Raw genomic sequence first — 24,544 nt, 5'->3', positions numbered from 1 at the left:
GCGTCCTTTGCTTGATCTGCAAACCTTCAGGAAGTGGTTGAGCTTCCCACACCCATCACACCCTTCAACCTTGGGCTGGACATGCCCCTGGGTGGTGAGTTGACCCTCCACAATAGCTACATGTTCTTGGAGATGTGCTGCTCTTCCTGTGTCTATTTTTGCTGTGCATCAGCAAAACTGCGTTGACTGGTTCCACTTTTATCGGTTGGTGCAGGGCTGCTTCCATGTGGGAAGCGCACGCTTTTGACAGTTCTTTTGTTTGCCCCATTGGTAAGATTGTCAGCTAGGGACCTTCGGACTCTTCAAGAATGCATTCACGCAACCTCGTAGAGGCACGATCTTGCATTATTTGCCCTCTTGTTGCTTGCTTTTCATCAGCAAAACCACACAAGCTGGTTAGTTCTTTTTAACAGATGTAGAATATGCCAAAGGATTCTTCTACTTGTTGTCTTACTTGGTAAAATACAAATCTCCTGTAGTCCGTGTTTGCCATTGGTTCGTAATGGTCGCTAAGATCTGCGATGAGGGCGAGGTGCGTTTTAGAGGCAACCTCTGCAGTTGTTTTGGAAATCCTATGAATGTCTTTGCCCCCCAGATGCAGGATCATCGCTCTTTTCTGAGGCTTCTCTACTTTGATGGCCTCAAAGAATAGTAATACTCTCTCTACCCAGTCTTTCCACCTAGGAGCTTGTGCTGACTAGGCACCTTCAATTACGAAAGGTATGGTGATAATGGTGTACTGGCTCGAACTGCATCAGGTGTGACATTTATTGAGGGTATGTGGTACATCAGTTCTTGTGTGGCAGACTCCATTGTAACGGAGGTGGTGCCTAATGGGCATGTGGCGGGGACTTTTGGTATATATCACACACCTGTGAATAAGTAATGTTAGGAGTATTTTTTTTTCCTTTTCCTTAGACACAGTATGGAATGGTTTGCTGGCAGCGGGAGGTGGCACTGTCTGACTCTTGCTTCGTCTTCACACAGTATGGTCAATCAGTGTGTTTGACTTGTTTTCCTCAACTGTGCTTTAACGTGCTGAACATGGCGTCTCTATTTCAGCCTGAGTTAGCGTTTCACTGCAAAGTAGCAGGGGGCGCTCTCACCTCATGGAATACACTGTAGTTGCTGAACGTAGACAGCAGTACCTCAGTGTGGTGGCGGCTGCAGGGCGATGACTCACACAATTCACGTGAAACAGCGGAAGGCTTCAGGCGCTTCAAACCTCACAGCATGTACAGATGGAGTTAAAACTGATCGGGGCTTGGGTATTTGTTGCAGGGCGCAACCTCCTTGGGCTGCACATGGCACGAGCACCATGTGCCAGCAGAGAGGCACTCAGCCATCAGAGCGCTTTAGGTATGTACATGACACCCCGTCGCCAGTGTTGTCTCCAAGCGTCAGGTGAGGGGTGATTATCCCAATGCGCAGGCACTGTCATACAACAATTCCAAACAACATGCAGGACCGCATCCAGGCCTTAGGAAATAAAGACTCAAACACTGTATTGTATTTCTCTGGTGGTGGTCTGCACAGGTGGGTCTCCGCATGTGTCTCTCTGAGCACACCTGGCAGCCTTCCCCTATTTATTAATGACACCCATGTGGTTATGGGGTCATTCTACTGTACAACACGTGGCAGTGGGGGTTAACTCGGATCCCCTGCACTGAGATTTACATTAACCTTGCGCTCCAGTTGTGTCACTGTAGCAACACTACACTGCCCACAATCACAGGATGTTAAGTGACACTGAGACTCAAACTGGGTTTCCCATTTCTAAAGTCAGCAGCTCTGGCTGTAATGCGACATCCTCTCCCTGCCCGGACCACTGAGTAAAGGCACAATGGAGAGCATTAAGGTGGACTATTACAACAGAGGGGCTGTATTTGTAAATAAGAGTGTCGTCATGGCACTTTCACTTCGGTTTAATATTAACAGTTGCTACCCCTTTCCCTGGTCACCTGGATAGGATGCATGCATCATGCTTAGGAGGCAAGCCCTGAGGAGGGAATATGGTTGTGTGAGGGATTTGTATATATTTGTATTTCTGATTTGTGTGTGTGTGTTTGTGACATGCCTGTATAAGCGTATTTATGTGTCTCAGAAGTTGTGGATGATCAGCAGTCACAGTGATGTAATACTATAATGAGGTGCGCAGCTAAATATATGCATTGCTTGTGTCTTCACTCTTCGTTGAGAGGATGAATTGGGCAAAAGGCTTTGACAGCAGAGACCCCAGGTCCCTCAGTCTGCCTTTCTCCCTGCCTGCACGAGATCACCAGCTTCACACCTGTTGACCTTGTACTGTTGTGCATGTCTGCAGGGAGAGTGACCCACGCAGAACTCTCCTTTGGATGAACAAATGTTTTACATCATCCCCACACTGGCCCTCCAGTCTATGATCTATTTTTGTAGGGAGCTCTCTTTCACTAAAAGATGCAACACAGAGCACTCTCTTCTGTTCTCTTCAAGAGGAGGAGAGAGCTGCTAGCTTTTTTCATGCTGAGTGGGTTTTTGCTTTTTCATTTGGGAGTTCCCAATCCCACCCTGGCACTCCATTCATCTAAACATTTGGGGCAGCTGAGGGGAGCCCACCCCTTGCTTCCCCACAGGCACCACATGGCCCACACCTTCATCTGTGGCAGTGGGAGCCGGCAGCTTCTTTGTGTCTTCTGCAGTGGTCACCCGCTCCCCCCAGACATGGACAGGGGAAGCAGGAACACTGCCATGGGGGTTGCGTTAGTGCTCCCCTGATATTCTGATATTGTAGTGTCAGCTCCCGGGGGCTTGTGGGCTCCGCAGGCCGAAAGTGAACATGGGGAGGAGGCCCCATGCATGCTCCCTCGCCGGAGCAATTAAATAAAGAGATCCTACACCGCCCAGGCCTTTCTTTATTAGTGTATACTAACATTATAAGGCCTACCCTAATTCAATATCTAATCCTGTAGAGACCCCACTGTTCAGACTACTTATGTGCAGTTACTGGTCTGCGCACAACAGTAGTCACCCATGCACAGCGTGTGTAGACATGTTTATGTATAACCAGCCACGTGCCCCTTATACTTGCTGTGTTGCAGCAGCCTTATCTTAAAAGGCGGACACTGGCAGTAAATACAGGCCATTTGCCATGTGATTACCATGGGTGAGACACATGTAGTGAGATTCACCCACAGTAAAAAGTCCTAAAACGGGTGATTCAAAAAGCAAAAACTCCAGGCTTACTGAATGGGCACACAGTCATAAAATTACAGCAGTCAAGATGTAATTACCATTTAAAAATCATAAAATCTAAGTGAATACAGATTAGAGAAGGTTTAGCAAGAGCACAGAAGTAAAAAAAAAAAAAAAAAAGGATACAATACATAATATAATAAAACTATTTGTCGTGGAGGGAATACTGATTTCTTCTAATCAGGGTGAGACTGTTGAGTCACTAATAATTGGGACTCAACAAAATCCATGAAAGCTATAAATGGCACTCCACCATTTCTTGTTTTTAAGCATATTTGTCTTTCCTTCACAATCCTCTTACTATCTTTTCTCCCGTGCTATTGAGAACTGTGATTTCATGAATTTTAGGAACAGGTTTGCTTCTCTATAAATAGAAGTGCAGCGTTTGTGCTTTGTAGTGTATTATCGATATTGTTTTTTTATGGAAAGGTATTGATCAGCACAGATGCTTGGGATGTTATTTCAGCAGGGAAGTCTGAAGTGAAGCCACCATTGTTGAGTTCTCCTTGGTCGAAGTTAGATTTGATTTGTCTGGATACCAGAAAAAATCTGCTCTTTTCCTGGGTGAAACACCTGACTCTGAAGATGTTCACACCAATTTTAATGTACAAACTTTTTTGATAAAGGAGATTTTCAAATAAATTTGGGTGTTGACTGCATTATGGTGAATTAAGACACTAATCAAGATTCTCAGGAGATCTATATTTAAATTGAACTGTAAAGAGCTAGGATGGAACCTGTTGGGATGCCCAGATAACTAGAACAGGGTGTAAAGAGCAGATCCTCCTTTTAACATGCTGTTTCCAGTTGATGAGAAAGGAGGTGTGTGAGAGGGTAGCCTCTTTCTAGCATTGTTTCCCCCCACTTTTGGCCTGTTTGTGAGTATATGTCAGTGTGTTTTTCCTGTCTCACTGGGATCCTGCTAGCCAGGACCCAAAAGCTCATAGTTTGTGGCCTGAATGTGTATACCTGTGCAGTGCCTAACTGTGTCACTGAGGCTCTGCTAACCAGAACCTCAGTGCTTATGCTCTCTCTGCCTTTACATTTGTCACTATAGGCTAGTGACCACTTTTACCAATTTTAATTGGCACAATGGAACACCCTCATAATTCCCTAGTAGATGGTGCCTAGGTACCCAGGGTATTGGGGTTCCAGGAGATCCCTATGGGCTGCAGCATTTCTTTTGCCACCCAAAGAGAGCTCAGTCAAACCTTTACACAGGACTGCCACTGCAGCCTGAGTGAAATAACGCACACGTTATTTCACAGCCATTTTCACTGCACTTAAGTAACTTATAAGTCCCCTATATGTCTTACCTTCACTTGCTAAAGGTTAGGTGCAAAGTTACTAAGTGTGAGGGCCCCCTTGCACTAGCAAAGGTGCCCCCACATAGTTCAGGGCCTTTTCCCCAGACTTCGTGAGTGTTGGGACACCATTACACGTGTACACTACATATAGGTCAATACCTATATGTGGTTGTACGACGGAATGCCGACTGACAAAACAACGGGTGCCTAAACAACGAGGTCGGAACACCGACCTCGTTGTTACTACTAATGCCTTTACCACGAATGCCTTAACAACGATATTTCGTTGTAAAGGCATTCCTGGTAAAGTCATTAGTAACAGGCACCCATTGATCCTGCATGCCTCACCCCACCCCCCCAACCCCACCCCAAAACCTAAAACCCCCGACCCCCCACCCCAAAACCAAAAACGCCCCACCCCCCCAACCCCACCCCAAAACCTAAAAACCCCAACCCCCCACCCCCTCCCCAAAACCAAAAACGCCCCACCGCCCAACCCCACCCCATAACCTAAAACCCCCGACCCTCTCCCCAAAACCAAAAACGCCCCACCCCCCCAACCCCACCCCAAAACCTAAAACCGCCGACCCCCCACCCCCTCCCCAAAACCAAAAACGCCCCAACCCCACCCCAAAACCTAAAACCCCGACCCCCCACCCCCTCCCCAAAACCTAAAAACCCCACTTACCTGAGTCGTCGCCTCGTCATCTGCGTCGTCCTCCTCAGCCGACTCCCTTGTTTGTACCTTAACCATGCATGTTCGTTGTTCAGGACATGCGTGGTTAAGGCACAAAATAACGAAGTCATGGTTAAAGAAAGCGTTGTTCCGCTTTCGTTAACCAGGACTTCGTTATAAAAAAGTCGGCATAAAGGATGTTTCCCCCTATATGTAGCTTCGAAATGGTAACTCCGAATATAACCATGTAACATGTCTAAGATCATGGAATCGTCCCCCCATGCCAAATCTAGTATTGTTGAGCCAATTCCATGCATCCCCGGGGCTCCACTATGGACCCCGGGTACTGCCAAACCAGCTCTCTGGGGTTTTCTCTGCAGGTACCGCTGCTGCCACCCTACAGGCAGGGTTCTGCCCTCCTGGGGTCTGGGCAGCCTGGTCCCAGGAAGGCAGAACAAAGAATTTCCTCTGAGAGAGGGTGTTACACCCTCTCCCTTTGGAAATAGGTGTTAAAGGCTGGGGAGGGGTTATCCTCTCCGAGCCTCTGGAAATGCTTTGAAGGGCACAGATGGCACCCTCCTTGCATAAGCCAGTCTACATCGGTTTAGGGAACCCCAAGTCCCTGCTCTGGCGCAAAACTGGACAAAGGAAAGGGGAGTGACCACTCCCCTGTCCATCACCACCCCAGGAGTGGTGCCCAGATCTCCTCCAGTGTGTCTCAGACCTCTGCCATCTTGAATCCAGAGGTGTGAAGGCACTCTGGAGGCCTCAGAGTGGCCAGTGCCAGCAGCTGACATCAGAGACCCCTCCTGATAGGTACTTACCTGACTAGGTGGCCAATCCTCCTCTGAGGGCTATTTAGGGTCTCTCCAGTGGGCTTTTCCTCAGATAACGACTTGCAATAATTCACCAGAGTTCCTCTGCACCACTCTCTTCGACTTCTGCCAAGGATCGACCGCTGACTGCTCCAGGACGCCTGCAAAACTGCAACAAAATAGCAAGAAGACTACCAGCGACATTGTAGCACCTAATCCTGCCGGCTTTCTCAACGGTTTACTGGTGTTGCATGCTTTGGGGGCTGCCTGCCTTCATCCTGCACTGGAAGCCACAAAGAAATCTCCTGTGGGTTGACGGACTCTTCCCCCTGCTCCAGCAGGCACCAAACTTCAGTGTCACCGGTACTCTGGGATCCCTTTCATCCTGACGAGTGTGGCCCCTGGAACACAGGTGGTGGACCCAAGTGGCCCAGACTGTCCAGTGGTCCAACAGCCCAAATTTGGAGGAGGTAAGTCCGTGCCTCCCCTCTCCAGACAGTAATCCAGTGCATCTCGTGAACTGCAGCTACAAGGGCTTCTGTGCACATTTCCAAGAAATCCTTCATCCACAGCCAAGCCTAGGTCCCCAGCAGTCTGTCCTGCGATGATCAGCTCCCTGATTTTATCTCCAGTATTGTGGGACCCTCCTTTGCAGTGTTGAGACGACCGCCATATTCAGACTTCTTGAACCTGTGTTCAAGTACTTCTGCGGGTGCTACCTTCTTGTGCATGGGCTCTCTATGTTGCTGAGGGCCCCCTCGGTCTCCTCTCCCAAGTGGCGACATCCTGGTCCTTCCTGGGCCCGGCAACACCCTTTTTCTTCAACTGCGAATCTTGCAGCTAGCAAAGCTTGTTTGCGGTCTTTCTCCAAGGAAGCAACTCTGCAACCTCCAGCACTCCGTGGGACATCTTCTGTACGAAGGAGAAGTTCCTAGTATCTTTCGTTGTTGCAGTATCTTCAACTTCTTCCATCAAGAGGCAGCCATTTTGCACCTTCATCCATGGTTTAGTGGGCTCCTGCCCCCCTGGACACTTTCACGACTCTTGGACTTGGTCCCCTTCCTTTGCAGGTCCTCAGGCCCAGGAATCCGTATTCAGTGCTTTGCAGTCTGTTGTGGTCTTTGCAAAATTCTTTATCACGACTTTAGTGTGTTTCTGGGGAAATAGTAGTACTTTACTCCTACTTTCTAGGGTCTTGGGGTGGTGTATCTTGGACACCCTTAGTGTTTTCTTACACTCCCAGCAACTCTCTACACACTACACTAGCCTAGGGGGTCCTTTCATAGTTCGCATTCCACTTTCTTAGTATATGGTTTGTGTTGCCCCTAGGACTGTTGCATCCTATTGTATTCTACAGTGTTTGCACTACTTCCTGACTGTGTTAATTACCTGATTTTGGTTTGTGTGTATATTTTGTGTATTTTACGTACCTCCTAAGGGAGTATATCCTCTGAGATATTTTTGGCACATTGTCACTAATATAAAGTACCTTTATTTTTAGTAACTCTGAGTATTGTCTTTCTTATGATATAGTACCTATATGATATAAGTGGTATGGTAGGAGCTTTGCATGTTTCCTAGTTCAGCCTGAGCTGCTCTGCTATAGCTACCTCTATCAGCCTAAGCTGCTAGAACACTACTATTCTACTAAGAAGGGATAACTGGACCTGGAACAAGGGGTAAGTAGCATCAGGTACCCACTATAAGCCAGGCCAGCCTCCTACAAGGTGCATCAGATCAGAACCCTGCCCTTGAAGCTCAATATGAGATTTCAGGATGGAAAGAAGCCCCGGTGATCAACTGAGGTCAATCTTTTCATAACATTGCACCTGAACCCCAAGTAAGATTCTAGGATGGAGAAAAGCCTACCATGATTGACACTACCAATGGTCATCAAAGGTCCAGAAGGATGAAGAGATAAGATCCACCTTTATCGAGTATACAGTGTATTTTATCATGTACTTTGGACGTAGCAATTTTGGTGCTGCACCCTTTTGTGGAACGCTGACTGATAGATTGGCAGAATTTACTATTTTCCCTTAAGGTGCTAAGCTGCTCTAAAACTGCGATTTTCAATTGTTTTGCCAAGCCACAGAAGATTTGTTTCAGGTCAATAATTATCAGATTGCTTTGAGTTTCCTTCCACCTTTTTATTGAGGGAATCATTTGGAATGCTTTTGAGAGCCAGGGTAGCTAGCATCTTGGAGTGATAGATTGATTAATAAGCATCATATGATGCTGAAAAGATTAAAGTTTTTGCTGATTATTTTGGCACAGATAACATCATCATGGCAGAATGTCGTTTTTAACTTACTATTACTGCTAGTTGTTCTACAGAAATAAATAATGTTTTGCCCCAGCTAAGATGGGATACAGGCAATAAACCACACTCAACTAAGACGTATGGACCACATTCAGTAGAAAAAGATTTACATTTCAAGTTAGCATACAAAGTAAAGAAGCTTTACTCACTTGCCAAACTGTGCTCAGGTTGTTCTCTCTCCTCAGCACAGTCCAGCACCCGATGGAACTTTCCCCTGTCCAACCTGACTTCCTCAACTGTGTCTTCAAAAATGATGATAGATGGCTCGTTGGGTTCTTCACTTACAGGTATAATCTCAGGCTTCACAGTCAAAGACGTTTTGGAAGCACTTTTAATACCATCTTCATCCTCAGCATTGATTGGTGGATTTCCACCTATTGCAACCTTTGGTGGATTCTCAGTTTTCACAGTGACAAATGGAGCAGCATGGATTTCACTCCGTTCAATCTCCCTTGAGTCAATGAGATTTATAACGTGTAGCTCCTTATCTTCTTCATCTATTTGTATAGTTTCTGGTTTCACAGCAATAGGTCCTGAACAAATATAAAATCAAAGAAAATGACATTAAAAATATTTTTTTACAAACTAATTTTTATGTATCTTGAAGGAAGGGTTCACATATAAACCTCATATTTGATTAGCTGCTAATTAGATATAGTTAATTCTTGAATCATGGACATTAGGGTAACACACTGAGACAAAGCCTAATTTGAGCTGGTGCCTAATTTGAGCTGGTGGGTGGCGGTGGGGGCCACCGGCACTAATTTGTGGGGATAGGCACTTATTTTTCTGCATCAGACATTTTCCAAGAGCAAGTGAGGAAAAAACAAACAAAGCAGAAAGAGCATGACTTGAAAGATGGAAAAACAAAAGAAGAATGCTGGAACCTGCAAGAGTGAAAAAAGGTCCTGGAGTGTCAGGTGGTGGATGAAAGAGGCACGAGGTGGATTTAAGACTACACAGCTTTAGTTTTCGTGTGCCAACATCAAATTGCACTGGCCTCAGGCTTCCGAGAAGAGATTTGGTCACCGGCACTCAATCTATTACAAATTAAGCACTGGGGCCCTCATTACGAGTTTGGCCGTCTTTTTGGCAAGACTGCCCCGCTGGCGGCTGCCAAAAGACAGCCAGTCATGTTGGCAGAGTGACCGCCGTATCACAAGTCACAAACTAAAGACCGCCCAAATACAGCCACAAATCCTAAACAGCCAGTTTGACCGAGGGTGGGAGAGAGGCGGTCCCACCACCAGCACTGCCACGCAACAACATCCCGCCCTCCATATTACAACCCACAAATCAGCACACGGTCATTGCACGGCAGAAAACCACTGGCAGTGCGCATCGCCTCGGTCTAAAAATCACCTCCACCAGAACCCGACCCCACATTGGACAGTCTGAATACCCCACACCTGACTCACATACACACAACACACACACCTGCTCACTGCAGTATATAACACACCCTCACACACACCCACAATCCTTTGCAACCACAACTACTTACGGAGACATCTAGTAGTACACCAACGGGGAACACTTCACATCCAAACCATAGGCACTAACACACTTCCCACGCCTCACACACCTCACAACTGCCCCCTTCTCTAAAATCAAAGTCGAAACCTACACCCCCCAACCCAAACAAAAGGACCACTCCCTCCCAACCCAAACCTAAGGACACCCCGCCCAAAACCCAACCTTCCACCTCAACCGCCCCCTGACCCTGAGGTGCCTGCATGCCCCATTGATGCCCCTGCCATGTGGAGGCCACTTTGCAGTCATGAGTTAAGTTGGGGCCATGGACACTGCCCAGTGTGCCTGGGGCACACAATACAGTTGGACTGGTCAGGAGGGCTACATTGTATATAGTTATTTATGATATACACATTTCTATCTAATATATCTGCACCAGAGACCCGTTTGTTGTGTGTGGTTTGTGTGAGGGTGCATATGTGTGTGTGTGTCGCTACAGGTGTTTGTTCGCGTTTATGTGTGGCCATCGCTAGCTGTGCCAGGTGTGTGTGTTGTGTGTGGGTGTGTACTAATGGCCTTTCCTCCAGTGTGCGGTAGGCGGGTGTACTTACGGTGGTGTCTTTGTCGCTGTCGCTGGTTCTGGAGTTGTATGGCCAGCAGGAGCATTGAGAAGACTTCCAGTTCGGGTTCCATGGCGGTTGCAGACGTGCCTATGTTCCTGAAGATGAGTGTCCCCTTTTATGTTGTTCGTTTCTGCCAGGCTTTTCGTGACGGGGCAACCGCAGCAGAAATCTTGGCGGTGTACGACCTTGTAATATGGTCTTCAGAAACATGTGCCCTGCCGGCCTGGTGATGCCTACCCTGCCGTGGGGGCCCATCGGCACTGGCGGGACTGGCGGTGACTTGGCTGTGTTCAGGTTAGAACACCACCATGGTCATAATATGGCGGTCTACTTTGCCTGACCAGCGGCAGTGCGACTCCCACCTCCACCCTGGCAGTCCTTGGACTGCCAAACTCATAATGAGAGCCTGAGTGTGCCTGAATACTGATGACCGAATCAATCAATAATGATTTGCCTTCATGGGTGCTTGAGTTATGCTGTTGGTATTGCACTGCAGGGATCCAAGTGCTTATGGCGATCCAGTGCATGAGTATGCAAGTGCAATGTTCAAAATATTTTTTTTTTTAAATCTGAGTCAAAGTTTACTAAGCACAAGATGCTGTATCAAGTTCACATAGCTTTATTCGGTTACTTTCAACCATAAAAGCAAACAGACAACAATTAAATGAAAAAGAAAAAGAAATTTAGTTAAAAAAGGATAAAAATAGAATAGAATAACATATGTTCAGCCTTAAAACACATACAATTACTTTCCTTAAAAGATGCTGTATCATTTCTGTCAACCAATTTTACAAGTGTTTAATTACTTTAAATACAATATATCAATCTTTCAAGTTTGCATTAAAATCTACAGACTTTGGTGCGCAGATTAACACGTCGGGTTATAAAACACAAAAGCTAGGCTTTTATGCTGTATTAAGCAATGAAAACATTAAAAACTTTTTTTACACATATTTTTTAACCAGCAGTCACTTAACTCTCCAGGGCAGAACTCCTTCATCTGCCATGATAATAAATCTCATCCTCAGCAACTGCAGGAGATATTATCTACTGATATGATGTTCACATGAGGCAAGGTGTACAAACTGTTTTTCTTACATAAGTTTGCACTGACCCTTAGAGCTGAGTTGCAAAGTTAAACTACATCCAGTAGTTTGTGTGAAGACTGGTTTCATTTTAAAAATTCAGGAGAAACCTATGTTGCCCTTTTAATCAGCATTGCAATAGGGGAATGCCTCTGAACAACTAGTTCAACTGCCTCTAAAACATGTCTCTAGAATCATGACCATATCCACAACAAGCATTCTGAGATGGAGGTGACACTGCAACAGTCTCTGGTTAAGACCTGATACTCACTGTACAGTCAATGCAAGAAATCAGAGTTGTTGTTACACTTGGGCCTCATTACGAGTTTGGCGATCTGGTGGTAAGACCGCCACTGTGACAGCCGCCAAAAGACCGGCATACTACAAGTAACACAGGCAGGACCGATTAAACCCAGCTAAAATTCCAACACCACCAGGGTGGAAAAGAGGTGGTTCCAGCACCAGCAACAGCACCGCCAGCCCATCAAAAATCATCTGAACCAATTAGGACCCACCAAACACGATAGCGGTTTTCCCATGGCGGTAAACCAATGGCAGTGCCTACCGCGGCAGTTGGCAGTCCACAGCAATACACTACACCACATTGGATAGTTTGAATGCCACATACCTGACACACATCCCCATACTGAACACACCTACAAACTGCACTATAAAACATACCACTTTACAACCCACAATTATTTGCAACCAGAACGCCACACACAGCAGGATAGAAGTCACCAATATAAATTTGGGACCATAGAATAGGCACCCCTCCACACTTCAAAAACCACTGATCCCACACCTGAACAACATACACAACATACAAATTGGCACCCCACACATCAGACACCAACGGTCACCTACTCACAACACTGCACCCACATATCATCACCCTTGTTTCCTTATTGAGTTGTCGACCAATACCATGTCCCCACAAAAACATCCCTGCTTTACAGATGATGAGTTGAGGGTCATGGTGGACGAAATCATCAGAGTAGAGCCACACCTATTTAAGCACAAGTCCAACAAACCTCTAGTGCCAGAAAAATGGAGATGTGGCAAAATGTAGTCGATAGGGTAAATTCTGTAGGCAGCAGAGGGACGCACAAAGGAAAACATCAGGAAGAGCTTGAACGACCACAGGGAGAAGGTATGGCCACCATGCACCAGCTGGCGGTCCTCAAGACTGGCGGTGGGCCCTGACCTCCTCCCCCCAACGTTCACATCATGGGAGGAGAAGGTCTTGGACATCCTGCCTCCTGAGGGGTTGAAAGGAATACCTGGGGGAGTGAAGTCAGGTAAGTCACAAAACTGAAAATGTCATCCTAAAGTTCTGTCTTGCATGCTCACTAATCACCTTTTGCCATCTTAGCAGCCAACACACTCACCACCCCTGTGTCCAACTGTCCAAATATCCCTCTCTGGCATACCACGTCAACTAATTTCACCTGGGGGTACAGTATCTGTGTATGGGGTGGGCAGTACAGGGACTGACAGCATTACAACTCTCAGCAGGCACAGTGTACCATAATGAAAATAGCCTTGCATATCAACTACACAATCAACTAAACCCACCTGAATGAGACACAATTTTACAGTCTAGGACAATGACAGCAATTCCATGGGCATCTGCCAGTACAATACCACCAACAGACAGCTACAGTAGTGTCCTATGCTGAAATGGCCCTTTTACCTCCCATCACCCACTGAAAGCTACTCACCTGGGGTGGAAACACATATCTAGAGTGTGCTGTACTAGGTGTAACCTGATATAGATGGCCAGGTAGAATGCTTACCCCTAAGCTGACGTACAGGTCAGTTTCAACTTCACATTCCTCAGCTGTCTGGTGACTCACAACTGAACTACTGCTAACTGGGAGGTAACATGGACAATATAAAGCTACACAGCAGAAACAATATGAGTCAATCAACAGACATCCAACTGTCAAGATAATCTGGTATCCTGTAGTAAGGTGTATCAGAGAATCAAGCGAAGCATTTCTGTACATGGCTAAAAGCACATCTACCGGTCAAAGTTTGATACCACATATTGCATGACAATATGTAACTGTTTGTTCCACGTCTTCAACAGATCACCTACCCATTGTGACCAGGGAGAGGACACCTGAGACAGCCACTTCCCCCTTGGATGAAGCCCTTAGTGACGACATTGAGGATGACTCTGGGCAATCTGTGACACCTCGTCAGTCTACAACTGTCAGCCTCACTCTGCCTACATCGACCCCACTCAGCACTGTTGCATGTACATCCCAATGAACCATTCGCCCCCAAACCGGTTCTTCCAAGTACAGTTAAAAACATCATGTGCATCCCAGTACAGGCACCAGAGTCACCACTAGAAAACCCTGACAATGAAGAACCTGGCACCAGTGGGAGTGGGCAAACTGTGCCAAGGGCACAGGCACGTGGGGGTAGGGTGCATGGGAGGGATGGTGTAGACCAGCAGATTGAGGTTCCTAGGGATGCAACTGGTGAGGACACCACCTACCAGGTCCTGGGAGCCTACCAACAGTCCTAAGGCGTGTTGCGCCAGGTGCCGGCCCTGATGGGGGCGATAAAGCAGCTGCAGAGGGACTACCACAAGGATGTCATGAAAATGTGGGCGGCCCACAAAGCCAACATGGCCTCCCTAACAGGGGTGCTGAGAGACATTAATACCACTCTGACTAGGTTATGTCCTCAACACCAGACCCCTTCCACTGGCCATGTAACTGCAGCCCATTCTACATCTGTGGCAGCCAGTGAAATGGAGGCTCTGGAAGGGGAAGAACATGCCTCAGACACACCAGCCTCTGTACCTGAAGAACCCCCCCGCAAACACAGACGTCTACCAAAACATCCAGGAGGAGCAGTGCCAAGACTTCAACCACTGCCAGGAAGTGATTCACTACTCACTGGTTCCCCTTGTGTGTCACAGATACACCCTGTTGACTGTGTTACAACCACTCTCCATTTTCCAATGCACAAGGACACTGGACTTGGGACTCCAAATGTTGTAGCAGCTACCCTGATGATTACATCCACTATGACTGAACCCTTCACTGTTTGCATTTTGTGGTTTGATCCCATATCTTACATTTTCTGGTGCACTTCTGAACAAACACAACTAAACCACATATCATGTGTGAGTAATTTATCCACTATTTTGAACAGTTAACTGTGGAATTTGTTGCTTACACATGATATTCCCATATGTACAAAATCTGTTAAGTCCCATTTCATATGTACTGTTGAATTTGGGCCATATATATGTACAATAATAATACCATTGAGACACCGCTAATGCCATTTATTGCACTTTCCTGCACACATACCAAATATCACACAGTGCAGTACAGCTTCACAATTTAATGCTTCAGCATAGCTGTGAATAACAAGCACCCCACAGACTAATGAAGTTAGGGACATGTCAGTCTTTGTCCATATAAACAAGCAAACAGATTGATTCTATTAGTCACCAGCTAAAGCCTTATCACATACCCATATCATACCTCCCAAATGGCCATACCCCACAATACACAGAGAGGTCAGTACAACGGTCCCCAGTTATGGAACCTTCTCAAGCATCTCTAAGCCCCCCAATACCCAACTGAGTCAAGTATTTAACCAAACAACACATACCTACAAGTCAGTTTAAGTACTGATTTATGAGGTCTGCCTGGCTGTCTTCACCTTCATCCTCATCCTCATCACAGTCATCCTCACTTGGCACTTCTGCATTCTCACGTGCTGGAACTGCTGGCTCCCCCTCATCTAGTGTATATGGGATCTGACGTCTCATGGCAAGGTTGTGGAGCATGCAGCAGGCAACAATGATTTGACAAACTTTGGCAGGTGAGTAGAGGAGGGCTCCACCAGACTTATCAATGCAATGAATTCAAACCTTTAGAGGCCCCAAAAAGACCACTCCGCGACATGCCTTTTCCTTCGTGGGCCTCATTTAAGTGAACTTACCCTGGCGTTGTTGGGTACCTCACTGGTGTCAACAACCAGGAATGGATGGGTAGCCAGTAATCCCCTGAAAGGAATCGTTACAAGCGCGCAAACATAAATCTGTGACATCTTTACATTTGGTAGCAGACATAAGATACTGACACACATCACATATACCACTTACCAACCACCCAGGCCCTCTCTGTTTACTGCTGTGTCATCAGCAGCGGGATATTGCTGTTCCGAATGATGGAGGCATCATGAACTGAACCTGGGTACTTTGCACATACTTGGGAAATGTAGAGGTCTGACAGACAGACTACTTAGACATTTATGGAGTGGAAGCTCTCCCTGTTACAATACACCTGTTAATTGTCATTTGGGGGAACCAAGGCTATATGGGTACCATCAATGGTTCTCACCACATGTGGGATGGGTGCCAAAGCGTAAAATCAGCCTTCACATGCGCCAAATCTTCACATTGTGGAAACTGGATGGAGCTGTCCAGGTGTTACAATAGTGCTGAGAGAACATCCTTCAAGGCCAAACTGAACATTGGCTGTGACATCCCTGCAGTTAGCGCCAAGGTATTTTGAAAGAAGCCTGTGGCCAAGAAGTGCAGCACTGACATGACTTGTACAATAGGTGGAATGCTATTGGAATGACGAATGGCAGGCATCGGATCTGGCTCTAACTTACGTCATCGACCCATGATTGTCTGCCTATCCAGGCGATAGATCTGGATGAGAATGACATGTCAATCCTCCATGGTCTGCAGGTTTGCTAGTGGACGATACACTGGAGGTTGTCTGACCCATCTCATTTCAGGGTAACTAGATGATGAAATATAAAAAGTTATGTCTTTCAGTCATTGTCTCCACTGTAATTGTGAAACTACATATGCCACACATGATGCTTGGACATACCGTATGAAATAGTTAAACATGGTACACAGGACATAACTAGGGAATTAACAGCTTATTTCTGCAATGTCATCCACTTACCTTGATTGTGACTAGGAAACGGATACGCATGTCACAGAAAGTCTCAGTGATAATGACATTCTTACCGTGCTTCACATATGATAGACACTAATACCATTGATCCAATGCCATGAGGGTGCAGACTAAGCCACTAATGATACATTTCTCACAGATCATGAATATTACATGTCAATTAAGTCAGATTTTAAATACATGGTTGCTAAAAGCCAGCATTGAAAACTATGGCTTAGATATGTTTCTGACCTTGTGACACATTTTATTTTACCAAACTAGGGACCTTGAAATGGCTGCTCCCTGACCTACTGTAGTGGACATTAGGAAATTAGATACGTCTACCAGCGAAAATCGTCATGGCGGTAGGCGGATACTACCGCAGTGGATTTTTCCATTGGAACACATAGCTGCCTCTGGCGGTCTTTAGCCAATGGTGTTGTCTGCTGGCGGTGACGGTGTCTTATGTGGTGGACGTGACCGCCATTTCAAACTTCATCTCTTACTTGCGTCCTGGTACTGCTGCCAGCAAGACCTCCACTACTTCAGCTGCTGTCTACTGCCTCTGGGAGCAATCATGCCACGTCCTACAGGTGGTAGGGCCCCTGCCTTCTCACCGGAGGAGCTGAAGAAGCTGGTGGAGGAGGTCCTACCCCTGTTTAAACAGCTCTTTGATGCACCAGAGGAGCAGGTAAGTGCACCATGTGCACAAACTTCCGTAGCCCAGCTATACTTTGTAATACTAAGCAAAGGCTGATGGGCAATGTTACCAATTGTGTCCTAAAGGTCTGTAGGGTGCCAAAGTTGTGATATAATGGGATGAGTTCCTAGTCATGTACTTATGTTTGGGGATAGACATTGAGTCCTCAGACATTGTGGAGAATATTTGATATATGTTCCCTGACCCACCTTGTGACTGTTGCACAAGGTTAGTTGAGTTGGTATACCACACTCCTCCTGAAATACCATATTTGCAAATGTGTTTGCTGTCTGGTCATATGTGATAACATGAAAGCTGGTGCTGGAGATCCATGCCGTCTGCCTGTGTCCTCTTCACATATGGCCTGACTGCATATGCTCATCTAAAAGTGGAGGGCATGTTCAAGATAGTCTGTGTTTAGCTAGTTGTACTAACTAGTTACCCTGCCTGTTTTAGTATGGAACATGTTGACATGACATTCTTTATTTTTTCCATGTCATCCATGCAGGTCAATGCCCACAAGGGGAAGGGGATCTGGCGTGCCATCGCCAAGAAAGTGCGGACCCTGCAGGTCCACTGCCAGCAGTGTGCCCACCGTGGGAAGAGGTGGAAGGACCGGAGACGCTGGGCCCGGAAGACCACGGAGGCCCAGCTGGAGTTGTCCTCCCAACGAGGATGGCGTGCCCATCCGACCATGACCCCCCCCCCCCAATGGCCCGCATTGTGGCGGTAGCTTACCCTGAGTTGGATGGGCGTCTGAAGGCAGCACAGCAGTTACAAGGGGGTAAGTACAGACCTAACTTATGTTTGTCCCTTTAACAGGTGATTGAGTTAGGGAATAGGTTGTTAGCTCTGACAATGTTGTAATTGCAAAGATCTCCTGTGTACACATTGATTGCCGTAGCCATCAATAGCACTCAGGTGTGCACAAACCTATGTACTTGGAGGCACTTACTCAAATATGCAGTCCTCTCATTCCAATAGCATATTATGGTGCACATATGACTGTGTCATATTTGTATCATTATACTGCTTTTCCTACGTTGGTGATTGTACATACTCACCAACAGGTAAATCATCCCAATATCATGGTGGTAAGTTGTGTAGGTCCTTGATTTCTGTCAACTGCAATGTCTCAAGATGCCTGTCCATGTGCAAAACAGTGTCATACATACTCTAGTCATCTCTAATTTTCTAATGCTTTCTGATAAGTGACAGCCGCATGTGAGGCTGTGATGTCCACCTGACATGTCACATGACATACAAGGTTAACTCCTTCACACTTGTTACAAGGTACTCCCCCTTGGTAAGTGAGGAATGTACATAGTCATATGTGGAGTCTCATCAGAGTAGACAACATGCATTTTGGATAACATTGAGGTGTTGCAACATTTCACTGGGCACGCAGGCACTGGTATCAGAAGCTAGGAATTTTACTACCTTACTAATGTTCTGTTATTGGAAAGTGGCCACAAAGCTTTGTCCTTGGGCATACTGTACTAGGCATGATTCATAGGCAATGATATCCTATTCACAGTTAAATTCTTGACAGATATGTGTCAACATATCATGTATCAATTGGAAGATTCAGTAATAAATCAACATTGGAAATAGTTATGTCTACTTGTTATTGCTATGAAGGATGTGGCACTTGAGTCCTGGCTCTATGGAAACCTAATGTTAGCAATGACACCTATGTGTTGCAAGTGTGAAAGTTCACATAAACATGTGAGTTGTATTGTAAGTGTTTATAGGCTTGTGGCTTCCAGCATGGTAGTTGTACCTGTCATGTTAGCAACACTTGTGCTTTGGCTATGAGAGTCCTACACAGATGTAAGGCTTGCCGTGTCTGATGTGTGTGTAGTGATGTTTCCACTCAGTCAGTGGCCTATTGATGGACTAATTGCATGATTAGGTAGGTCTGATTGCCATCTGTCTGCATAGCATAGTAGTCCATCTGTGAGGTAGAGTCTTTTTGACATCTTGTGGTTGTGTGTGGAACATAGGACTGAGCTTACGTGGCCCTTACTTGACTGACAAAGTTTGTTTACAGAAGATCAAGGACCTGGATGACTTGGTCCACATTATAATTTCAATACTTGATACATTGCTATTGGTGGATGGGTGTGTGCCATGTGTTTTGACTCCCTGACTGAAAGTTAGGATGAATGGGAACTTGAGTTGTTACAGGTTTGTCCATGGTGTATGGTTGTAGCTATGTAAAATGAAGAAGTTATGGCTTGTCTACACTAGGCTTGCTTGCCTTTGCTTTACAACATGTGTCATAGCCATGTATTTTACATCAGAGTAAAATATTGTATGTTTGAGTATGTGTTTTAATGTTTGTTGGTGCCTGACTCTGTTGTTGTGGATAGGAACTTGTATCATGTGGTAAAGTCACCTTGTCATGGTATGGTTAGTGTGATTGGTCAACTTGATTCATGGTTTTGTAGGTGTCAGTTAGCTTGCTTAGCTGGTGTATAACAATGTTTGTATTGAGGAACCTACTTTATATTTTATTGTGACACGATGTTGGCACTTAAGTGGCACTACCTGGGGGTGTTGGTGAACAGGCTGTAATAAGACCTATGGTTACTGTATGGTGGAAGTGTTATCTTGTGACTGTGATGACCATAGTTGACATTCTGTCTTTCAACATCAGCACCGGCAGGCAAAGGAGACGGGGCAGAGCAAGTGGGGAAGCTACTGGCCACGGGAACTCCAGTCACAACACTACCTAAACCGAGGGTCCCAGTAGCCCAGGGGCAGAGGGGAGTGCTATGGGAAGATCAGATCAACTACATCTTCTTCTGAATCCTCCTCCATTGGCCACTCCCTAGTGGCAGCGGACCCAACTAGGAACCATCTCTGTCGGCCACCTCCAATTCTATAAGTGCCCTCCCTGTAGCTCCCCACCCAGTTGGCCGTGCCCACCCACCGTAAGAGGCCGCAGGCACCTCTGCCCCCACTCCTCTTAGCCCTGCTGCCCTCAGTGAGGAGACTATTGACCTCCTGATGTCAATCTTTGTGGGTCAGTCAACCATCATGAATGCCATCCAGGGACTGGCAACTCAATTACAATAGAGCAATGCATTTCTGGAGGGCATTCACAGTGCACTGGCTGGCCTACAGACTGATGGCAGCTAGTCACCCCTTGTCTACCATACCCTCCACCTTCCTCTTCCCAGTCCGATTCCTCCCTTCCCTGACCAGCCAAAGCACACAAACAGACAGGCATGCATCCACTTCAACATCTAAGGGTAGCGCAAACAAACATAAGCACCAGAAGACACACCACAGGCACACACACTGACAACATTCACCTGCAGACACAGCAACAGTCACGTCCTGCCCTGACACCTCTACCATCCCCAGCATCACAGAGACAACACATGACACACCTGCAGACACCATGCCAACATTCAGTGATCCGGCAGCCACCACACCTTTCCTACCCGCAGATAGCACCCCAGCAGACCCTCAAACATCCACCCCAGTCACAACACCCACAGACAACACAACCACTGACATGCCTACATGCAGCACATCCACCATACCTGCAGTCACCACACCAACCACGATGGCATCCCCCAGAACATTCACCTCCCTCAGCCCAAGACACATAAACACCCTCACTCACCCACCCAACAGATACCCACAAGCATATCTCCCACAAACACGCATCCAAGACATCCACACCTATGTCAAACAACCACTCTCTCCCTCCACACCCAAATTCCCCTCCTGATGACCGTCCCCATGTGTCTAAAAAGTTTTTCCTTTCTGAGTTTGACCTTTTCCCAATTCCTCCCACCCCCCTTGACAACCCCAAAACTACTCGATCGCTCCCCAAGGCCATCCCATCAACCTCCAAGGCTGACCCTACCCCAATGCCAGCAACCATGCCCCTCCCCCTGCCAAAAATAAGTCTACCCCTTCCCAAAATGGTCCAACCCCCCTCCTAAGCCAAAGTCTAAACCACCCCCTCCCATGCCTAGGCCCAACCCCCCCAAGCCTAAGCCCTACTTCCCCCCTCCCACTACCACCTACGAATGCTTGAGGTGCCTGTCTGCCCACTTGATGCCCCTACCTATAGAGGTTACTGGCAGTCAGGAGTGAAGTAGGAACACCATTTAGTGCATTTGGTGCTGTTTTATTATGGACAATGGACTGGTAAATTGCCCTGTAGAAACTTATTTTAATCCCTATAATTGACATAAAATTCACCGACCTGTTGTTGGTTTTCTGGGTACATCTTTGTCCTGCATTTCCTTTCCTAGGTTTGAGTTGTTCCTGGCTGACATTGGTTGTGTACCACTGCAGCATGAGTGAAATAACGCACACGTTATTTTACAGCCGTTTTTTACAGCACTTAAGTAACTTATAAGTCACCTATATGTCTAACCTTCACTTGGTGAAGGTTAGGTACAAAGTTACTAACTGTGAGGGCACCCTTGCACTAGCAAAGGTGCCCCCACATAGTTCAGGACCATTTCCCCGGACTTTGTGAGTGCGGGGACACCATTACACGCGTGCACTACATATAGATCAGTACCTATATGTAGCTTCACAATGGTAACTCCGAATATGGCCATGTAACATGTCTAAGTTCATGGAATTGTCTCCCCATGCCAAATCTGGTATTTGGGTGCTAATCCCATGCATCCCCGGGGCTCCACTATGGACCCCGGGTACTGCCAAACCAGCTCTCTGGGGTTTTCTCTGCAGCTACCGCTGCTGCCACCCCACAGACCGGGTTCTGCCCTCCTAGAGTCTGGGCAGCCCAGTCCCAGGAAGGCAGAACAAAGCATTTCCTCTGAGAGAGGGTGTTACACCCTCTCCCTTTGGAAATAGGTGTTAAGGGCTGTGAAGGAGTAGCCTCCCCAAACCTCTGGAAATGCTTTGAAGGGCACAGATGGTGCCCTCCTTGCATAAGCCAGTCTACACCGGTTCAGGGAACCCCCAGTCATTGCTCTGGCACGAAACGGGACAAAGGGGAGTGACCACTACCCTGTCCATCACCACCCCAGGGTCGTTCCCAGAGCTTCTCCAGTGTGTCTCAGACATCTGCCATCTTCAAACCAGAGGTGTGAGGGCACACTGGAGGCCTCTGAGTGGCCAGTGCCAGCAGGTGATGTCAGAGACCGCTCCTGATAGGTGCTTACCTGACTAGGTGGCCAATCCTCCTCTGAGGGCTATTTAGGGTCTCTCCAGTGGGCTTTTCCTCAGATGATGACTTGCAAGAATTCACTAGAGTTCCTCTGTACCTCTCTATTCGACTTCTGCCAAGGATCGACCGCTGACTGCTCCAGGACGCCTGCAAAACTGTAACAAAGTAGCAAGAAGACTACCGGTGACATTGTAGCGCCTATCCCTGACGGCTTTCTCAACTGTTTCCTGGTTTTGCATGCTCTGAGGGCTGTGTGCTTCACCCTGCACTGGAAGCCACGAAGAAATCTCCTGTGGGTTGACGGAATCTTCCCCCTACTCCAGCAGGCACCAAACTTCAGCGTCACCGGTACTCTGGGACCCATCTCATCCTGACGAGCGTGGTCTCTGGAACACAGGTGGTGGACCCAAGTGACCCAGACTGTCCAGTGGTCCAACTATCCAAATTTGGAGGAGGTAAGTCCTTGCCTCCGCTCTCCAGACAGTAATCCTGTGCACAGTGTGAACTGCAGCTGCTAGGGCTTCTGTGCACTTTTGCAAGGAATCCTGTGTGCACATCCTAGCCCAGATCCCCAGCACGCCGTCCTGCATTGCTCAACTCGCTGAGTTGACCTCTGGCTTCGTGGGACTCCATTTTGTAGTTTTGAGGCTACCGTCGTGCTCAGTCTTCTTGAACCCATGTTCAAGGACTTCTGCGGGTGCTGCCTTCTTGTGTGTGGGTTCTCTGTGTTGCAGAGGGCCCCCTCTGTCTCCTCTCCCAAGTGGCGACATCCAGGTCCTTCCTGGGCCCAGTCAGCACCCTTTTTCTTCAACCGCAACCTTTGCAGCTAGCAAGGCCTGTTTGTAGCCTTTCTCCAAGGAAACAACTCTGCATCCTCCAGCACTCCATGGGACATCTTCTGTGCAAAGGAGAAGTTCCTAGCACCTTTCGTTGTTGTAGAATCTTCAGCTTCTTCCATCCAGAGGCAGCCATTTTGCACCTTCATCCGGGGTTTATTGGGCTCCTGCCCCCCCCTTGACACTTTCGTGAATCTTGGACTTGGTCCCCTTCCTTTACAGGTCTTCAGGTCAAGGAATCCGTCTTCAGTGCTTTGCAGTCTGTTGTGGTCTTTGCAGAATCCTCTATCACAAGTTTAGTGTGTTTCTGGGGAAGTAGTAGCACTTTACTCCTAATTTTCAGGGTCTTGGGGTGGGGTATCTTGGACACCCTTAGTGTTTTCTAACGCTCCCAGAGACCCTCTACACACTACACTAGCCTAGGGGTCCATTTGTGGTTCGCATTCCACTGTCTTAGCATATGGTTTGTGTTGCCCCTAGGCCTATTGCATCATATTGTATTCTACAGTGTTTGCACTACTTTCTGACTGTTTTACTTACCTGATTTTGGTTTGTGTGTATATTTTGTGTATTTTACTTACCTCCTAAGGGAGTATATCCTCTGAGATATTTTTGGCACATTGTCACTAAAATAAAGTACCTTTATTTTTTAGTAACTCTGAGCATTGTGTTTCTTATGATATAGTACCTATATGATATAAGTGGTATAGTAGGAGCTTTGCATGTCTCCTAGTTCAGCCTAAGCTGCTCTGCTATAGCTACCTCTATCAGCCTAAGCTGCTAGAACACTACTAATCTACTAATAGGGGATAACTGGACCTAGCACAAAGTAGAAGTACCATCAGGTACCCACTATAAGCCAGGCCAGCCTCCTACAGCTGAAATGTTGTTGCCATGACGGTGTGTTGCGTTAGTGATGATATGTGTTTGTTGTGTGGCTTTGTGTGTTTAGACTGTTTGAGTCTGCGTGTATTGTGATTGGCATGATACGTTTGGTGTACTATGTGTGTGATGTGTGTGTTGATTGCTAGGTTGTGTGATGGTGTAATTGTGTGTGTTTCATCACAGATGGTTGTACATTGTGTTGTATGTGTGCGAAGTCCCTGGCCAGTGTCGGTAGTGAGTGTTTGACATATATTTAGATTTATGCAGTTGTGCTGTTGTTGTCACAAGTTTGTATGTTGTTATATGTATTTCTGAGGCTGCGCCTGTGCTGTGTTGCCGTGCGTAACTGTGTGTTCTTGACGGGTGGTGTGTGTGTGTGCTGGCTGCAGTGTGCGTACTGTGTATGTGTGGGCGTATGTGTTGCTGTATGTGAGTGTATCACATACTTGGGAAATGTAGAGGTCTGCC

At 46.8% G+C, this 24,544-nt stretch overlaps 1 protein-coding gene across 3 annotated transcripts in view; it reads right to left on the bottom strand.

Moving 5' to 3' along the window:
- LOC138299642 (zinc finger and SCAN domain-containing protein 30-like) overlaps positions 1 to 24,544 on the bottom strand; it is a 169,654-nt gene that overhangs the window by 52,559 nt on the left and 92,551 nt on the right. For 2 of the 3 annotated variants that reach the window (XM_069238093.1, XM_069238092.1), the window contains one exon: positions 8,502 to 8,885. The exons of the other annotated variant lie outside the window; for it this stretch is intronic. In XM_069238093.1, the coding sequence (XP_069094194.1) occupies positions 8,502 to 8,885 (384 nt within the window). The remainder of the gene's footprint in view (positions 1 to 8,501; positions 8,886 to 24,544) is intronic. 3 annotated transcript variants of the gene reach the window in all.

Source organism: Pleurodeles waltl, chromosome 6 (genome assembly GCF_031143425.1).
Source record: "Pleurodeles waltl isolate 20211129_DDA chromosome 6, aPleWal1.hap1.20221129, whole genome shotgun sequence".
Lineage (NCBI taxonomy): Eukaryota > Metazoa > Chordata > Amphibia > Caudata > Salamandridae > Pleurodeles > Pleurodeles waltl.
The sequence above is the reverse complement of the archived record's forward strand: the minus strand, read 5'-3'. Positions and strand labels throughout refer to the sequence as shown.